The sequence below is a fragment of the Aotus nancymaae genome, unplaced genomic scaffold (genome assembly GCF_030222135.1).
Source record: "Aotus nancymaae isolate 86718 unplaced genomic scaffold, 86718_ANA_hifiasm-v0.15.2.pri h1tg000077l, whole genome shotgun sequence".
In the NCBI taxonomy this organism is placed as follows: domain Eukaryota; kingdom Metazoa; phylum Chordata; class Mammalia; order Primates; family Aotidae; genus Aotus; species Aotus nancymaae.
In genome coordinates this window covers 6,091,821-6,108,902 of record NW_026988492.1, presented here as the reverse complement: position 1 = coordinate 6,108,902, position 17,082 = coordinate 6,091,821, and the positions used below count along the sequence as shown (strand labels likewise).

At 53.8% G+C, this 17,082-nt stretch overlaps 1 protein-coding gene across 17 annotated transcripts in view; it reads right to left on the bottom strand.

The window, feature by feature from the left end:
- SVIL (supervillin) overlaps positions 1–17,082 on the bottom strand; it is a 182,065-nt gene that overhangs the window by 41,539 nt on the left and 123,444 nt on the right. For 10 of the 17 annotated variants that reach the window (XM_064368540.1, XM_064368538.1, XM_064368550.1 and 7 more), the window contains 2 exons: positions 16,467–16,593; positions 564–711 (listed from right to left, as the gene is read on the bottom strand). In XM_064368540.1, the coding sequence (XP_064224610.1) occupies positions 564–711; positions 16,467–16,593 (275 nt within the window). Of the gene's footprint in view, positions 1–563; positions 712–12,209; positions 12,258–16,466; positions 16,594–17,082 lie in introns of all 17 variants that reach the window. The other 7 variants (XM_064368542.1, XM_064368539.1, XM_064368536.1 and 4 more) reach the window with 1 other exon arrangement.

The following is a 17,082-nucleotide window of genomic DNA, read 5'->3' as shown; positions in this document are numbered from 1 at the left end:
TTCTAAGAATCATATAAAGTTAAAAGAAGATGATACTATTTATGAGGAAAAGATATTCAGTAGGAATATCTCACAGAACCTACGCAGAAGACATTGACAGATTGTCAGTAAGTTTAAAAATTTTAAAAGAAGGCTGGGCATGGTGTCTCACACCTGTAGTCTCAGCTACTTAGGAGGCCGAGATGGGAAGATCACTTAAGCCCAAGAGTTCCAGACCAGCCTGGGCAACACAGTGACACCCTACTCTACATAAAAATGTTTAAAAAGCCAGGCATGGTGTTGCACACCTATAGTCCCAGCTATTAGAGAGGCTGAGGTGGGAAGATTGCTTCAGCCCATGAGTTCCAGGCTGCAGGGAGCCACGATTGAGCCATTGCACTCCAGCCCAGACAACAGAGCAAGATCCTGTCTCTCAAAAAAAAAAAAAAAACTTAAAAAGACCATGGTTTCTTCTTTTAAATTGAGCTATCAGGTACCACCATGCCCTCCATGAGTGAGTGTGATCACGTGTGTGCATTGTGTACATGCCACACACACACACACACGTGCACACACACACTGACCTTTCTTCACCATCCTGCCAGCCACAGTGAACTGGGTGGAGTCGTTGGCCGCTCCTCTGCCTCTCGTCTTCCAGGCCTCCTCTCTCACAGTGATGAGCTGCTTCCTCTCCTCAATCGTCATTTGGCTCTCTCGACTTTCTGTGACCCGCTGTTCATAAATGTAGAGAAGAGAAATCAGGAGAGAGAAGTGACAGCCGTGTGGATCTCAGCCTGCAGCATTTCATGAGTGAAAAAAGCAGGCAGGCAAAGAGGAGTAAGCATATCCTCCAAAGATGTTCAGAAACGTTCTCTCTGAAAGGGGCTGGGCTTCCTTACGTCCAGGCTGGGTTGGATGTCACCGCTGGCCATACTGAAACTTTAGATGAAAACCTCTGTTCTGTAACACTGGTTTGGGGCACTGCAGCAGCAAAACGATCCTTTGTAAACATAAACAATTAACAATGGATTGTTTTCGTGCCATGGACTCTACAGGGTTTTAAAGCTTCTCTGTCTTAACCCATCTATTTAAACTCGGTTAACTGGGAGAGTTTTATCCCTATATACTCACAAGTAAAAGGACTGATCTAGAAAACTTTATCCTGTAACATGGCCAGTTAGAGGCAGGGAGGCTGGTTAGGAGGTTTTCTGGGACGCTGCTTGCTTTTTCCTGCAGCCAGGATGTTCTGAGGGCAGGGAGGCCACCAGGGGAGCCCACGGAAGAAGCTTTCAGCCGTGAGACATCTGACGTTGAGGATGAACTATGCCGTGGACGTGACCTACACACACGATAACATTTCTACTTAAAATGCTTTCGACAGTTTCTAACTGGTGTTCTGGGGATACTTGCTCTTCATGTCCAAGCCATTGGTGATGCCTGCGGTTGGGGATGTGGAGGAGGGGAAGGGGAAGAAGCTACAGGGGCCTTAGGGGCCTCAGGAAAGGAGTAGGGGCTCAGGACAGGCCTCGGATGGGGAGAGGGGGCTGAGGACAGGCCTGAGATGGGGAGAGGGGGCTCAGGACAGGCCTGGGATGGGGAGGGAGGCTGAGGACAGGCCTGGGATGGGGAGGGAGGCTGAGGACAGGCCTGGGATGGGGAGGGAGGCTGAGGACAGGCCTGGGATGGGGAGGGAGGCTGAGGACAGGCCTGGGATGGGGAGGGTGTGGAGGACAGGCCTGGGATGGGGAGGGTGTGGAGGACAGGCCTGGGATGGGGAGAGGGGGCTGAGGACAGGCCTGAGATGGGGAGAGAGGGCTGAGGACAGGCCTGGGATGGGGAGAGGGGGCTGAGGACAGGCCTGAGATGGGGAGAGGGGGCTCAGGACAGGCCTGGGATGGGGAGGGAGGCTGAGGACAGGCCTGGGATGGGGAGAGGGGGCTCAGGACAGGCCTGGGATGGGGAGGGAGGCTGAGGACAGGCCTGGGATGGGGAGAGGGGGCTGAGGACAGGCCTGGGATGGGGAGAGGGGGCTGAGGACAGGCCTGGGATGGGGAGACGGGGCTGAGGAGGGAGGGAGGGGCAGGGACAGAGGCAGAGAACGAGGCACTGAGTGGCGTGTGCTGGGGAGGAGAGTGTGGGTGGTGGTCACGGGCGGCATTGGGGCAGGAGGTCCTCACACGCTGGCAGCAGAGTCTGCTTTTCCTCTGCCTTCGAGCCACCCCTCCCTGCTCCCCAAGACCCCTGTCTGCGGCGAGGCACAAAGCACAGGAGCTAACGCCAGGAAGGAAGAGCGGACAGGCGTCCCCTCCCGAGCAGGAGGCGCGTCCCTGGCTGTCGCCCCGGGGCTCCTCTAGGGGGGACTCGGGGGGAGGCGGCGGCTCCGGGCCCTGCCCTGCGGCTTTCCCCGAGGAAGGCCCCTGCTGTAGCACATCCACTTTCTTTCTTTTTTTGAGACAGAGTCTCGCTCTGTCGCCAGGCTGGAGTGCAGTGGTTGATCTCGGCTCACTGCAACCTCCCCCTCCCGGGTTCAAGCGATTCTCCTGCCTCAGCCTCCCGAGTAGCTGGGACTGCAGGCGCGCGCCACCACGCCCGGCTGATTTTTGTATTTTTAGTAGAGACGGGGTTTCACCATGTTGGCCAGGATGGTCTCGATCTCTTGACCTCGTGATCCACCCGCCTCGGCCTCCCCAAGTGCTGGGATTACAGGCCTGAGCCACCGCGCCCGGCCTGGCGCATCGCTTTCAAACTACATCTGAGCATCCGCACCTTCTCCAGCAGGTCCCCGGCTTCTCTGCCTTTCTAAGGCGCCTTCCTCGGCTAAGACGTCACCGTGGGTGGGCGTGATCCTAAGGCCTCGCGCTGACACAGGGAGGACTCGGAGAGCCCCGAGAGAAGTCATCCTAGAGACTCTTCCCCAGGCCTTTCCACCCCATTGGCCACCACTTCCCTGCCGTGCCCCACGGGAGGGAGCTTCCTGATTCAGGGGCGACAGGAAGAGCGTGGAGGCTGCCACAGTTCATTTTCTTAACGCCCTGGAAAGATGGGGGTTGACAGAGGAAAGGGGCCTTCTCTTCCTTTCCGGCAGCACAAAACCAGGTCTGCACTGTGACCATTTGATTTAAGCTATGAACGTGGACTTCTCCAGCATCCAAGTGAGGAATCTGTCTTACACAGGATTCTTCTATAAAGCCCTCATAGCCAGAAGTGATTTTGAGGTCCCTGCCAATTTAAAGTAGGTTAAAACCCTTTCCTAAAGACAGATGGTAACCAAAGGCAATGCACGATCCTGGCTTGAATCCTAGATGGAGTGGGGGCTACAAGCTACGAAGGGCATTATTGGAGGAAACGGACACAATTTTAAGGTGGATGTGGATTAGATAAACTTTGTATCAACATTAACTTCCTCATCTTGACCACCGTATCGTGGTTATGGGAGGAAATATCTTGGACTTTAGGAAATACACACTGGGATATTGAAAGGCAGAGGAGCACAGAGTTTCCAAACTACCGGCACCTGGTTGGGGTGGGAAAATCTATACAGTAGTAAGTATTGTGTCATTATCCCCGGTTTAGCTGGCAAATGTTTAGGGTTGGCTGGGATAGTAAGAGAGAGTTGGGGAAGAATCTGAACAGAAACCTACCCCATCTGTCCTTCATTCTTTCAAAGATAGAGCCCATGAATGTAGTGGAGAGAAGCAGAGAGAGAGGGCTGATGGAAATGCAAAATGGTATACCCACTTTTTAAGACAGTGTGGAGGTTTCTTCCAAAACTAAACATACTCATTTTATGTCACACAGTAATCATGCTCCTTGATACTCAATTGAGTTGAAAACTTATGTCTAAACAAAAGCCTGCATATGGATGCTTATAGCACTTTTTTCATAATTGCCAAGACTTGGGAGCAACAAAGCTGTCCTCAAGCAGATGAATAAACTGTGGCACATTCAGATACTGAAATGTTATTCAGCACTACAAAGAAAAAGCTTTCAAGTTATAAAAAGACACGAAAGAGGCTCACGCCTGTAATCCCAGCAGTCTGGGAGGCTGAAGTGGGCGGATCACTTGAGGTCAGGAGTTCGAGACCAGCCTGGCCAACATGGCAAAATCCCATCTCTACTAAAAATTAAAAAAATAAATAAATAATAAAAAAAAACAATAACTTGTAATCCTAGTGACTCGGGAGGCTGAGGCAGGAGAACTGTTTGAACTGGAGAGACAGAAGTTGCAGTGAGCCAAGATTGTGTCACTGCACTCCAACCTGGGTGACACAGTAAGACTCCATCTCAATAATAATAATAATAATGATAAATAAAAATTATAAAAGACACAGAGGAATCTTAAATGCATAAATGAAAGAAGCCAATGTGAAAAGGCTACATACTATATGATTCCAACTCTGATATTCTGGAAAAGGCAAAAAAAACTATGAGACAGTAAAAAAACAGCGGTTGCCAAGGACTGGGCAGTGAGAGTGATGAAGAGGCAGAGAACAGAGGCTCTTCAGGCAGGGAGGCGGTTCCGTATGATACTGTAATGGCAGACACGTGTCATCATACATGTGTCAAAACCGAGAGAATGGACGACACCAAGAGTCAATTTTAACATCATCTCTGAACTTTGGGGATAATGACGTGTAAGCATAGGTTCATCACTGGCAGCAAATGTGCCACTCTGGAGAGGGGTGTTGGTGGTGGGGGAGGCTGCGTGTGGAGGGCAGGGATGATGTAGGAACTCTGTATTTTCTGCTGTGAACCTACAACTGCTCCATAAAAATAAATTCTTCTAAAAAATATATCCAGTTGTTCCTCAGTGTCTATGGGGGAATGGGTTCCAGGACCTCCCACAGATACCAAAACCCACAGATGCTCAAGTCCCTGAGATGAAAGGGTTTGCACACGGCCGGTGCACATCCCCTCATACACTTTAAATCATTTCATGATTACTTATCATCCTAACACAAGGCAGATGCTATGTGAATAGCTGCTCCACTGTACTGGTTTGTAAGTTTTAATTGTGTTTTGTTCTTTTTTATTGTTTTTATTCCCAAGTTTCCCTAGTTGGTGGAATCCCTGGATGCGGAACTGGAAGAGATGAAGGGCCGACTGTATACACTTAAAGGTTTCAGTAATATACCTTTTCCTTTAAAGTCTAATATTAATTTATTTCAAAGACACAGAAGCTCATTTCCCCACTTTGTGTTGGGATAGGAAGTTTGCTCCAGATTTCAGCCTCTTTCTCGGGGTGGACACCGGCTGGGTACCTGGGGCCTCTTACAGCCAGCATTTTCAGCTTCGGGGAAAGAGGAAATGAACCAGGAGAGCGCGGGAAAGGCCGCCCAGGGAGAAGAAGTGGGGAGTTTCCATTTGGGAAGAGGCAAGAGATGATGACGGGGACCCCAGACACCTTCTCTGTCAGTTTCTCACGTGAAACCCTGAGCCTCTTGTTCAACAACTGCTGGTGCTGCCGGAGCACGCCCATCGCGACACTGTCAGAGGCCACCTGAGAGCTAAGAAAGCCCAGTCCTAAGAGAAAGAGGCAGAGGGCTTGGACTCTAGGGAGGGAACAGAAACCCTACAAAGGGCACAGAGGCCCTAGAGGGCAGGGACAGAGGCCCTAGAGGGAAGGGACAGAGGCCCTAAGAGGGAAGGGACAGAGGCCCTAAAAGGGCGGGGAAAGAGGCCCTAAGAGGGAAGGGACAGAGGCCCTAAAACGGCGGGGACAGAGGCCCTAAGAGGGAAGGGACAGAGGCCCTAGAGGGAAGGGACAGAGGCCCTAAAACGGCGGGGACAGAGGCCCTAAGAGGGAAGGAACAGAGGCCCTAGAGGGAAGGGACAGAGGCCCTAGAAGGAAGGGACAGAGGCCCTAAGAGGGAAGGGACAGAGGCCCTAAAAGGGCGGGGACAGAGGCCCTAAGAGGGCAGGGACAGAGGCCCTAGAGGGAAGGGACAGAGGCCCTAAAACGGCGGGGACAGAGGCCCTAAGAGGGAAGGAACAGAGGCCCTAGAGGGAAGGGACAGAGGCCCTAGAAGGAAGGGACAGAGGCCCTAAGAGGGAAGGGACAGAGGCCCTAAAAGGGCAGGGACAGAGGCCCTAAGAGGGCAGGGACAGAGGCCCTAGAGGGAAGGGACAGAGGCCCTAAGAGGGCGGGGACAGAGGACCTAAGAGGGAAGGGACAGAGGCCCTAGAGGGAAGGGACAGAGGTCCTAAGAGGGAAAGGACAGAGGTCCTAAGAGGGAAGGGACAGAGGCCCTAGAGGGAAGGGACAGAGGCCCTAAGAGGGAGGGGACAGAGGCCCTAGAGGGAGGGGACAGAGGCCCTAGAGGGAGGGGACAGAGGCCCTAGAGGGAAGGGACAGAGGCCCTAAGAGGGAAGGGACAGAGGCCCTAGAGGGAGGGGACAGAGGCCCTAGAGGGAGGGGACAGAGGCCCTAAGAGGGAAGGGAAAGAGGCCCTAGAGGGAAGGGAAAGAGGCCCTAAGAGGGTGGGGACAGAGGCCCTAGAGGGAAGGGACAGAGGCCCTAAGAGGGAAGGGACAGAGGCCCTAAGAGGGCGGGAACAGAGGCCCTAAGAGGGAAGGGACAGAGGCCCTAGAGGGAAGGGACAGAGGCCCTAGAGGGAAGGGACAGAGGACCTAAGAGGGCGGGGACAGAGGCCCTAGAGGGAGGGGACAGAGGCCCTAGAGGGAAGGGACAGAGGCCCTAGAGGGAGAGGATAGAGACCCTAGAGGGAAGGGACAGAGGCCCTAGAAGGAAGGGACAGAGGCCCTAAGAGGGAAGGGACAGAGGCCCTAAGAGGGCGGGGACAGAGACCCTAAGAGGGCGGGGACAGAGGCCCTAGAGGGAAGGGACAGAGGCCCTAGAGGGAAGGGACAGAAGCCCTAAGAGGGCGGGAACAGAGGCCCTAGAGGGAGGGGACAGAGGCCCTAGAGGGAAGGGACAGAGGCCCTAAGAGGGAAGGGACAGAGGCCCTAAAAGGGAGGGGACAGAGGCCCTAAAAGGGCAGGGACAGAGGCCCTAAGAGGGAAGGGACAGAGGCCCTAGAGGGAAGGGACAGAGGCCCTAAGAGGGCGGGGACAGAGGCCCTAAGAGGGAAGGGACAGAGGCCCTAAGAGGGAAGGGACAGAGGCCCTAGAGGGAGGGGACAGAGGCCCTAGAGGGAGGGGACAGAGGCCCTAAGAGGGAAGGGAAAGAGGCCCTAGAGGGAAGGGAAAGAGGCCCTAAGAGGGTGGGGACAGAGGCCCTAGAGGGAAGGGACAGAGGCCCTAAGAGGGTGGGGACAGAGGCCCTAGAGGGAAGGGACAGAGGCCCTAGAGGGAAGGGACAGAGGCCCTAAGAGGGAAGGGACAGAGGCCCTAAGAGGGCGGGAACAGAGGCCCTAAGAGGGAAGGGACAGAGGCCCTAGAGGGAAGGGACAGAGGCCCTAGAGGGAAGGGACAGAGGACCTAAGAGGGCGGGGACAGAGGCCCTAGAGGGAGGGGACAGAGGCCCTAGAGGGAAGGGACAGAGGCCCTAGAGGGAGAGGATAGAGACCCTAGAGGGAAGGGACAGAGGCCCTAGAAGGAAGGGACAGAGGCCCTAAGAGGGAAGGGACAGAGGCCCTAAGAGGGCGGGGACAGAGACCCTAAGAGGGCGGGGACAGAGGCCCTAGAGGGAAGGGACAGAGGCCCTAGAGGGAAGGGACAGAAGCCCTAAGAGGGCGGGAACAGAGGCCCTAGAGGGAGGGGACAGAGGCCCTAGAGGGAAGGGACAGAGGCCCTAAGAGGGAAGGGACAGAGGCCCTAAAAGGGAGGGGACAGAGGCCCTAAAAGGGCAGGGACAGAGGCCCTAAGAGGGAAGGGACAGAGGCCCTAGAGGGAAGGGACAGAGGCCCTAAGAGGGCGGGGACAGAGGCCCTAAGAGGGAAGGGACAGAGGCCCTAGAGGGAGGGGACAGAGGCCCTAGAGGGAGGGGACAGAGGCCCTAAGAGGGAAGGGAAAGAGGCCCTAGAGGGAAGGGAAAGAGGCCCTAAGAGGGTGGGGACAGAGGCCCTAGAGGGAAGGGACAGAGGCCCTAAGAGGGAAGGGACAGAGGCCCTAAGAGGGCGGGAACAGAGGCCCTAAGAGGGAAGGGACAGAGGCCCTAGAGGGAAGGGACAGAGGCCCTAGAGGGAAGGGACAGAGGACCTAAGAGGGCGGGGACAGAGGCCCTAGAGGGAGGGGACAGAGGCCCTAGAGGGAAGGGACAGAGGCCCTAGAGGGAGAGGATAGAGACCCTAGAGGGAAGGGACAGAGGCCCTAGAAGGAAGGGACAGAGGCCCTAAGAGGGAAGGGACAGAGGCCCTAAGAGGGCGGGGACAGAGACCCTAAGAGGGCGGGGACAGAGGCCCTAGAGGGAAGGGACAGAGGCCCTAGAGGGAAGGGACAGAAGCCCTAAGAGGGCGGGAACAGAGGCCCTAGAGGGAGGGGACAGAGGCCCTAGAGGGAAGGGACAGAGGCCCTAAGAGGGAAGGGACAGAGGCCCTAAAAGGGCGGGGACAGAGGCCCTAAAAGGGCAGGGACAGAGGCCCTAAGAGGGAAGGGACAGAGGCCCTAGAGGGAAGGGACAGAGGCCCTAAGAGGGCGGGGACAGAGGCCCTAAGAGGGAAGGGACAGAGGCCCTAAAAGGGCGGGGAAAGAGGCCCTAAGAGGGAAGGGACAGAGGCCCTAAAACGGCGGGGACAGAGGCCCTAAGAGGGAAGGAACAGAGGCCCTAGAGGGAAGGGACAGAGGCCCTAGAAGGAAGGGACAGAGGCCCTTAGAGGGAAGGGACAGAGGCCCTAAGAGGGAAGGGACAGAGGCCCTAGAGGGAAGGGACAGAGGCCCTAGAGGGAGGGGACAGAGGCCCTAAGAGGGAAGGGACAGAGGCCCTAAGAGGGAAGGGACAGAGGCCCTAAGAGGGAAGGGACAGAGGCCCTAAGAGGGAAGGGACAGAGGCCCTAAAAGGGAGGGGACAGAGGCCCTAAGAGGGCGGGGACAGAGGCCCTAAGAGGGAAGGGACAGAGGCCCTAGAGGGAAGGGACAGAGGCCCTAAGAGGGCGGGGACAGAGGCCCTAAGAGGGAAGGGACAGAGGCCCTAGAGGGCAGGGACAGAGGCCCTAAGAGGGAAGGGACAGAGGCCCTAAAAGGGCGGGGAAAGAGGCCCTAAGAGGGAAGGGACAGAGGCCCTAAAACGGCGGGGACAGAGGCCCTAAGAGGGAAGGAACAGAGGCCCTAGAGGGAAGGGACAGAGGCCCTAGAAGGAAGGGACAGAGGCCCTTAGAGGGAAGGGACAGAGGCCCTAAGAGGGAAGGGACAGAGGCCCTAGAGGGAAGGGACAGAGGCCCTAGAGGGAGGGGACAGAGGCCCTAAGAGGGAAAGGACAGAGGCCCTAAGAGGGAAGGGACAGAGGCCCTAGAGGGAAGGGACAGAGGCCCTAAGAGGGAAGGGACAGAGGCCCTAGAGGGAAGGGACAGAGGCCCTAAGAGGGTGGGGACAGAGGCCCTAGAGGGAGGGGACAGAGGCCCTAAGAGGGCGGGGACAGAGGCCCTAGAGGGAAGGGACAGAGGCCCTAGAGGGAAAGGACAGAGGCCCTAAGAGGGAAGGACAGAGGCCCTAGAGGGAAGGGACAGAGGCCCTAAGAGGGAAGGTACAGAGGCCCTAGAGGGAAGGGACAGAGGCCCTAAGAGGGAGGGGACAGAGGCCCTAGAGGGAGGGGACAGAGGCCCTAAGAGGGCGGGGACAGAGGCCCTAAGAGGGCGGGGACAGAGGCCCTAGAGGGAAGGGACAGAGACCCTAAGAGGGAAGGGACAGAGGCCCTAGAGGGAGGGGACAGAGGCCCTAAGAGGGCGGGGACAGAGGCCCTAGAGGGAAGGGACAGAGGCCCTAGAGGGAAGGGACAGAGGCCCTAAGAGGGTGGCGACAGAGGCCCTAGAGGGAGGGGACAGAGGCCCTAGAGGGAAGGGACAGAGGCCCTAAGAGGGTGGGGACAGAGGCCCTAAGAGGGTGGGGACAGAGGCCCTAGAGGGAAGGGACAGAGGCCCTAAGAGGGTGGGGACAGAGGCCCTAAGAGGGAAGGGACAGAGGCCCTAAGAGGGTGGGGACAGAGGCCCTAGAGGGAAGGGACAGAGGCCCTAAGAGGGAAGGGACAGAGGCCCTAAGACGGCGGGGACAGAGGCCCTAAGAGGGCGGGGACAGAGGCCCTAGGGGGAAGGGACAGAGGCCCTAGAGGGAAGGGACAGAGGCCCTAAGAGGGAGGGGACAGAGGCCCTAAGAGGGCGGGGACAGAGGCCCTAAGAGGGAAGGGACAGAGGCCCTAAGAGGGAAGGGACAGAGGCCCTAAGACGGCGGGGACAGAGGCCCTAGAGGGAAGGGACAGAGGCCCTAGAGGGAAGGAACAGAGGCCCTAGAGGGAGGGGACAGAGGCCCTAAGAGGGCGGGGACAGAGGCCCTAGAGGGAAGGGACAGAGGCCCTAAGAGGGCGGGGACAGAGGCCCTAGAGGGAGGGGACAGAGGCCCTAAGAGGGCGGGGACAGAGGCCCTAGAGGGAAGGGACAGAGGCCCTAAGAGGGCGGGGACAGAGGCCCTAGAGGGAGGGGACAGAGGCCCTAGAGGGAAGGGACAGAGGCCCTAGAGGGAAGGGACAGAGGCCCTAGAGGGAGGGGACAGAGGCCCAAGAGGGAGGAGACAGAGGGCCTACAGGGGAAAGATGGGCAAAGCCCCACAGGGAGGTGGTGGGAACCTGGCATTCATGGAAAAGCGAAGCTGTTTTGACACCAAGAACATTCCACGAGGAAATCAAAAACCAGCCATTCCTATTTTCCATGTGTTCACCGGCAGAGTGGCTCAGCCCGGTCTGCCCTCCAGCGTGGGGTTCAGGGCGGCTACAGCAAGGAAGGAGGGAAGGGGGAGGGGCCGTGGTTTCTCGTTTTAATAGGGCCATTGGAACCAGCTCCTCCTGCTGCTTTAGTAGGGCCACTGGAGGGGCCTCCCTCGCTGAGTCTTCCTGTCCCTCCACACCCCAAATGTCCTCCAACATATCCTCCTCCTCTGTGAACTGAGCAGGACAACAGCCTCACTGAGCCGGAGCCAAGGACACCGGCGCATCTCCTGGGCTCCTGACTCAGGATGGAAAGCGTGGAGGCCGCGAGGGACACTCTCCTCTTAAACCAGTTTCATGACTATGAGGTGAATTAATACCACCAAGCCCACCTGAAAATCTGCGCAAGGATCAGTGTGTGTGTGACTGACCCTAAATATATGAAGAACCAATTAAACACACACATATGCAGGTGTGCGTGCGCACACACACACTCTTACAGATACCCACACACATACAGACACACTCTCACAGATACACACTCAGAAACGCACTCATAGATATACACACACTCACAGACACACTCACAGATACACACTCAGAAACACACTCATATACACACACTCATACACACACTCACAGATATACACACTCGGAAACACGCTCACAGATACTCAGAAACACACTCACAGATACACACTCTCATGGACACACACACATGCCCCTCTCACAGTGAAATACAGCAAATAAGTTATTTCCCCAAATTACAACAGAATTTCTTCCCCTGCTGCTCGGAAATTGCGGCGAGGGTTCAGATGAGCAGCTTTTCCTCACCTGATTAATCGACACAAAACACAGGTGTTTATGGGCAGCAGGAATAGCAGGAGAATAAGGAGAGGCATGTACAGGTCCCTACAGAGCAGAGCGAGAGGATTAAAGGGGAAAGGAGAAGACTTGTCAGAGCGGGGCCGGGCAGGGACGTGGGGGACGGAGAGACAGAACAATGGTTTTTCTAACAGAATGTTAATTTACTCACTGCAATTTCAGTTTTTTCAAGAGAGTCCTCCCGTGAATGCTAATGCTAAAATAAATCCACACACGCGAGGTAACTACCTGCGTCAGCTTTGTGCAGTAATTAAATGAGTTAATTTATAGAAGATTGTCAGTTGCAGAGAGGCAACCAAGACTTTCATTGACAGTTCTAACATTTAACAGAAAATATCATCTTCTTTAAAGTATTTTCATTACATGATTAAAGAAGTAATTTAAGGGCACCGGCTCAGCTCTCCACTGCAGACACGGGCTGCGTCTGGTCTGGAGATAAAGCACCAGGGAGGGCGCCCGAAGGAGCCACCCAGGATCACGCGAGGTGTGACTCCCGCCACCATCTAGAGGACACCTGTGTTAGAGTCAGGCTTACCCAAAGCAGGTTAGAAATGGCATTATCATCCGCAACTCCTCCTTCTTCCTACAGGTTGAAACAGGAAACATTGCAGGGTGTTGGAAGGGAAGAGCCTTGTCAGGGCGCCGCAATCGCCGGGAGGGACTTCGTGCCGGGTTCAAAGGCAGCATGCACGTGCGCACACCAGGCGGTGACTGAACCTCAGGCCACCTCATTCCCCCACCGCAGAATCATCATCTGGAGTTCCCTCAGCCTTTCTCTCCCTCCCAACCTCGCACTCTAAAGTGACTTCATTCTCTAAATTCTCCTGGATTGTGATCTGGAATTTCAATGACAGCAGACACTGAGAGTACGAATGTGCCAGATTCACTTTTGTTGAAATTTCAGGCACTTGCTCTGGGGCTGTCATAGGTCTGCGCTGGAGACACTGACCTCACAGCTACTGAAGCACAGTCGGATATCCAGTTCCCACCTGGAACTCAGAAACAGACACGGGCTCTTAATGCACAAGTCTATGAAGGGTTTTCACTTCTTGGAAAAGGTCTGATTTGCTGGATGAATACCTTCACAACAGACAGGGAGTCACCGTGTATGCCTTAAAGTCAAATAAGCCAAAATGGGGTTGAAATGGAAAATAATTATTTGGTGAAAATAAATACGTAACTGAAAGTTAATTGTAACAGAGACTCCTGTCCAACCACTTCCTTGAGACTTCGCTTCGTTTCATTTCTCCCTCTCTGGTGGAATGGGTGGCTCTGGAGGAAACTGTACACAAGCCATGCTCAAGTGCACACAAACCACACAGTGCGGACCAGGCCAAATCCACAAGCCAAACAGCTCAACACCTTTAGACCAAGTATAATACGCTACGAGAGGAACCCACGTTTCAGTCAGGTTAGCCTGGTCCAGACTAAACCAAGAACAGGAGAAAGATGAGATGGGAAGTAAGGAAGAGAAAGAAAGAAAAGTGGGGGAGAGAAAGAGAATACCCACAGCTTTTCACAGGAAATGACAGAGACAGCCAGGTAAACAATTAGTGCTCTTTAGCTTCGTTTTGGGGAGTGAAATGGGGAAAGAAGGAATCACTGGTGAGTCTTCCATTTCCTGAGATGTGCCGGAACTTTTAGTACAGAAATGAAAACTCTAGCTTAGCATCTATTCACGGGCCCCCAAATTTTGTTTTTGTTTGAGACAGGGTCTTGCTTTGTCACCTGGACTGGAGTGTAGTGATACAAATACTGCTCACTGCAGCCTCAACTTCCCGGGCTCAAGCGATCCTCCTGCATCAGCCTCCCAAGTGGCTGGGACCTCATGTGCACACCTGGCTAATTTTTGTAGGGTAAACACGGGGTGTTACCATGTTCCCCAGGCTGGTCTAGAACTCCTGGGATCAAGTGATCCTCTTGCCTCGGCCTCCCAGTGTTGGGATTCCAGGCATGGCCACTGTGCTTGGCCCCAAAGCGAATCTTTACATAAAAGACCGAAAATGAGATGCTGGCTGGGACACCTCAAGTATGTTTTTTTTTGAGACTAATCCACTGACAGAGACAAAACAGGTATAGATTTTTTGAGGCATCCTTTAATGTATTTTCTTTTTTTTGAGACAGAGTCTCCCTTTGTCCCCAGGCTGCAGTGCAGTGGCACAATCTCGGCTCACTGCAACTTCTGCCACCTGGGTTCAAGTGATTCTCCTGCCTCAGCCTCCCGAGTAGCTGGGAGTACAGGCGCCTGCCGCCATGCCCAGCTAATCTTTGTATTTTTAGTAGAGACGGGGTTTCACCCTGTTAGGCAGGATGATCTTGATCTCCTGACCCTGTGATCCCCCCGCCTCGGCCTCCCAAAGTGCTGGGATTACAGGCATGAGCCACCACGCCCGGTCTTTAATGTATTTTTTAATGTGACTGAGAAAATTTCAAAATGACCTATGTGGCACACATTCTATTTTTATAGGACGGTGCTGACTGCCACCCTGCATGTATTCTCATGGGTGCAATGGCAGGAACGTGGAGTCCCCTCTTTCCTGCCCCTTCTGCGTTTCCACACACCGCACACTCACAGCAGCAGGCTCTCAGCACACAACAGGAACGCAGCAACCGTGAAGGGCGTGACGAGCTGACCATACGCTGGCTCCTTTCTGCCCTTGGTGCTGAAGATGGAAGGTTCCAGCACCTGCTCTCCTGGGTCCCTCTCCATCAGCAAGGCAAGAGCTACTCCCTGCAGCAAGCGCCCATGTTCAGGCCCACGTGTCATGACTGTCTGTCCTTCTCCAAGGCAGCACTCAGACACCCACAAGCAGTGGGCATGGCAGCCTCTCAGCTATCTGGGGACTCCCTTAAGACAGACCAGGTTGAAGGCGCCTCACCGACCACATTTGAGCACAGCCAGCGGGTGACTGAAAACACTGCCAGCCCTCGGGAAGGAACCAGGGGTTGTCAGAGGCCACCTGAGAAACACCTGACCTCAGCAGAACCTGAGATTGCCCAGTGTGGGCTACAGAGCCCTCAAATAGACCTTCTTCTTTTAACTTCAAAGAGCTCACTGTCTCCAGCCAAGGCAACCAGGCCACTGAGGAAGGGTGGGAGGTTCCCTGTTGCTGCGAAAACAGCAGCCTCCACGTGCCCTGAGGCAGCACTTCATTCCAGCCCCATGCCCCGTGGAAGCCCCGGGCTTCAGGTCACTGGGTTTTCTACCCCAAGGGCAGCTGTGGGCAACTGGCATCTCTTGCCTCCTAAGAGCCTTAGCCAGCGCTCAGGCGGCTCAGCTCTCATCCTCCACTCAAAGCCTTCTGGCTTCCACACCTAAGGTGACCCTCCGTTCTAAGTGGATGGCGCACATATTTCACTATTCACCAGGAACCTCTCCTGCATTGTGCTTTTTGGCTTCATTTAAATTTCCACCTGGCTCTCTGGGACTCTCAGCTCCCGACGGGTGGGAGTCTCTGCACCTTCCAAAATGATGGCCCAGGGGCCAGGCGCTGCTTGGTGCCAGGATATAGTAGTCGGCAGGTTTGCTTATGGGGAACGTGTTAAAGTCATTTTTGAAGCAATGATTTCGAGACTCTTTTAAATAAAGTTTGTGGGGGGTGGGGATACCTTATTTCACAGATGCAGTTTTCTTTCACTTCAGGATCTCCTTTTAGAAATGTGAGTTTCACATGGTGGGTGAAAAATACGTGCATGCATATACTTTCTAAATACCTAGTTATATCTGAGAACTTTCAAATGGCTGAGGTTAAATGTCTTAGTTATATCATCTTTAACACCATGTATGTCTCAAAGAAGAGAATTCAAATTGCCATTCCAGTGTAACCTATGAAGACACGGAAGTATCAGAGGGAATAGCGCCAGAACTCCTGACTCACACTTTACGTGCACACCTCATTTGTACGTCAGTTTCTTAACGCATGAAAGTCACACTCATCATCTCGTCCTTCCACAGATGCTTATTTTCGAGCTGACAGGGGCCTGGGGATCAGCTGGTTGAAAGCACTCTTTTTCTTTTCTACTTGAAGACTTCTGGGCCTAGAAAGTGGCCAGGGAGCGCGTCACTGCTGCACCATTTCGCCTCCAGCCAGGAGGGGCATTTGCAACTGCAGGGCCAGCCAACAAGTAAGCCACCATCAGTTACGAAAGTGCGCACTGCCTGTCAAAAGCCGGTCATCATCACATCTGTAATTTAACAGTTCATCAATACTTACGCATACGAAATGCTTGCTAGTATGGATCACCACGCATTACTTAATTTTGTTTCAATTTATAACATACATTGCTGTACCTTCTCAATAAAAGGCATAGCTACTCATGAAACACGCTTGAAGTGATGAACTAAATACCCACAAACCACAATTATGTGCTTACTTTTTATACTTAGTTTAAAATCTCTGCACAGGAAACCCAAGTCCATATGTTACATGCAACTTAAAGATATTAGTGGTGAATTCCATTTTTTTCATTATAAAAGCTTTAATAACGTTCTAAAGCCAGACTTCATTTAAGAAGGGGTTTAAACTGAAGGAAAAGTACACACTTTAACCTCCAGGCACTTGCTTGCTGACACCGTGTGTTATGTGTCGCTGACCCCAGTTCTAAAGCATCTCAAGGCTCGGCCTCCTGCCCAGTTTCAGGTGCTCTGTGACAGACCCTCAGTGTGTATCCTAAGAGCAAAAACGCACAAATGCTTCACAGAGCAGGAATTAGGTGGCACATGCGTGTCTCTCTGATGCACTTCCAGGAGTGACGTTAGTCCAGATGCTTTTCCTAACATGGGGAACGTTACCTTTGTGATGAGGGACCGCCCCGCTTCCTGGGTGTGCAGGCTGCTGGCCGGCGCCTTCCCGCCCTCCTGCCTCCGGCTGAGTCTGTTTCTCCAGTCTTCCTCCCCGCTCTTCTTCAACAGTGCCAATCTAGGAGGGAAACATGCCAGGCTCTAAGAGTTCAGCACCAAGCTCTTCCTTGCGATAGAGCCATAATCTCAGTAGGTGAGACGCCTTTGGCCAAGACATGACCACAGCCACCTCATTTTAACATTTTGAATTTCATGTATTCTGAAGACAGCATGTCTGGAAAAATAATAAAGTCCCTTCTCTAAGATGGCCCCGAAGATTTTACAGCTGATTGAAACACAGAGCCGAAGTCTGACTTGCTAGATAAAAGATGCACCATCATCCCAGCCAAGGAACGTCTGTTTTTACCTCGCCCTTGGGCTGAGAGCAAGAGAACCGTCCCCAGAGAAAAATGTCTTCTAGCGACGCCTTCTGGTCACTCGGTGAAATAACATTAAAGGACTAAAGCTGTGTTACAGAGAATAATGAAGACGTGGACTTAAAACAGAAACCATGAAGCACCCACCATCTCTCAATATCATCCCTTTCAATTAGAGGTAAAATTTGGTG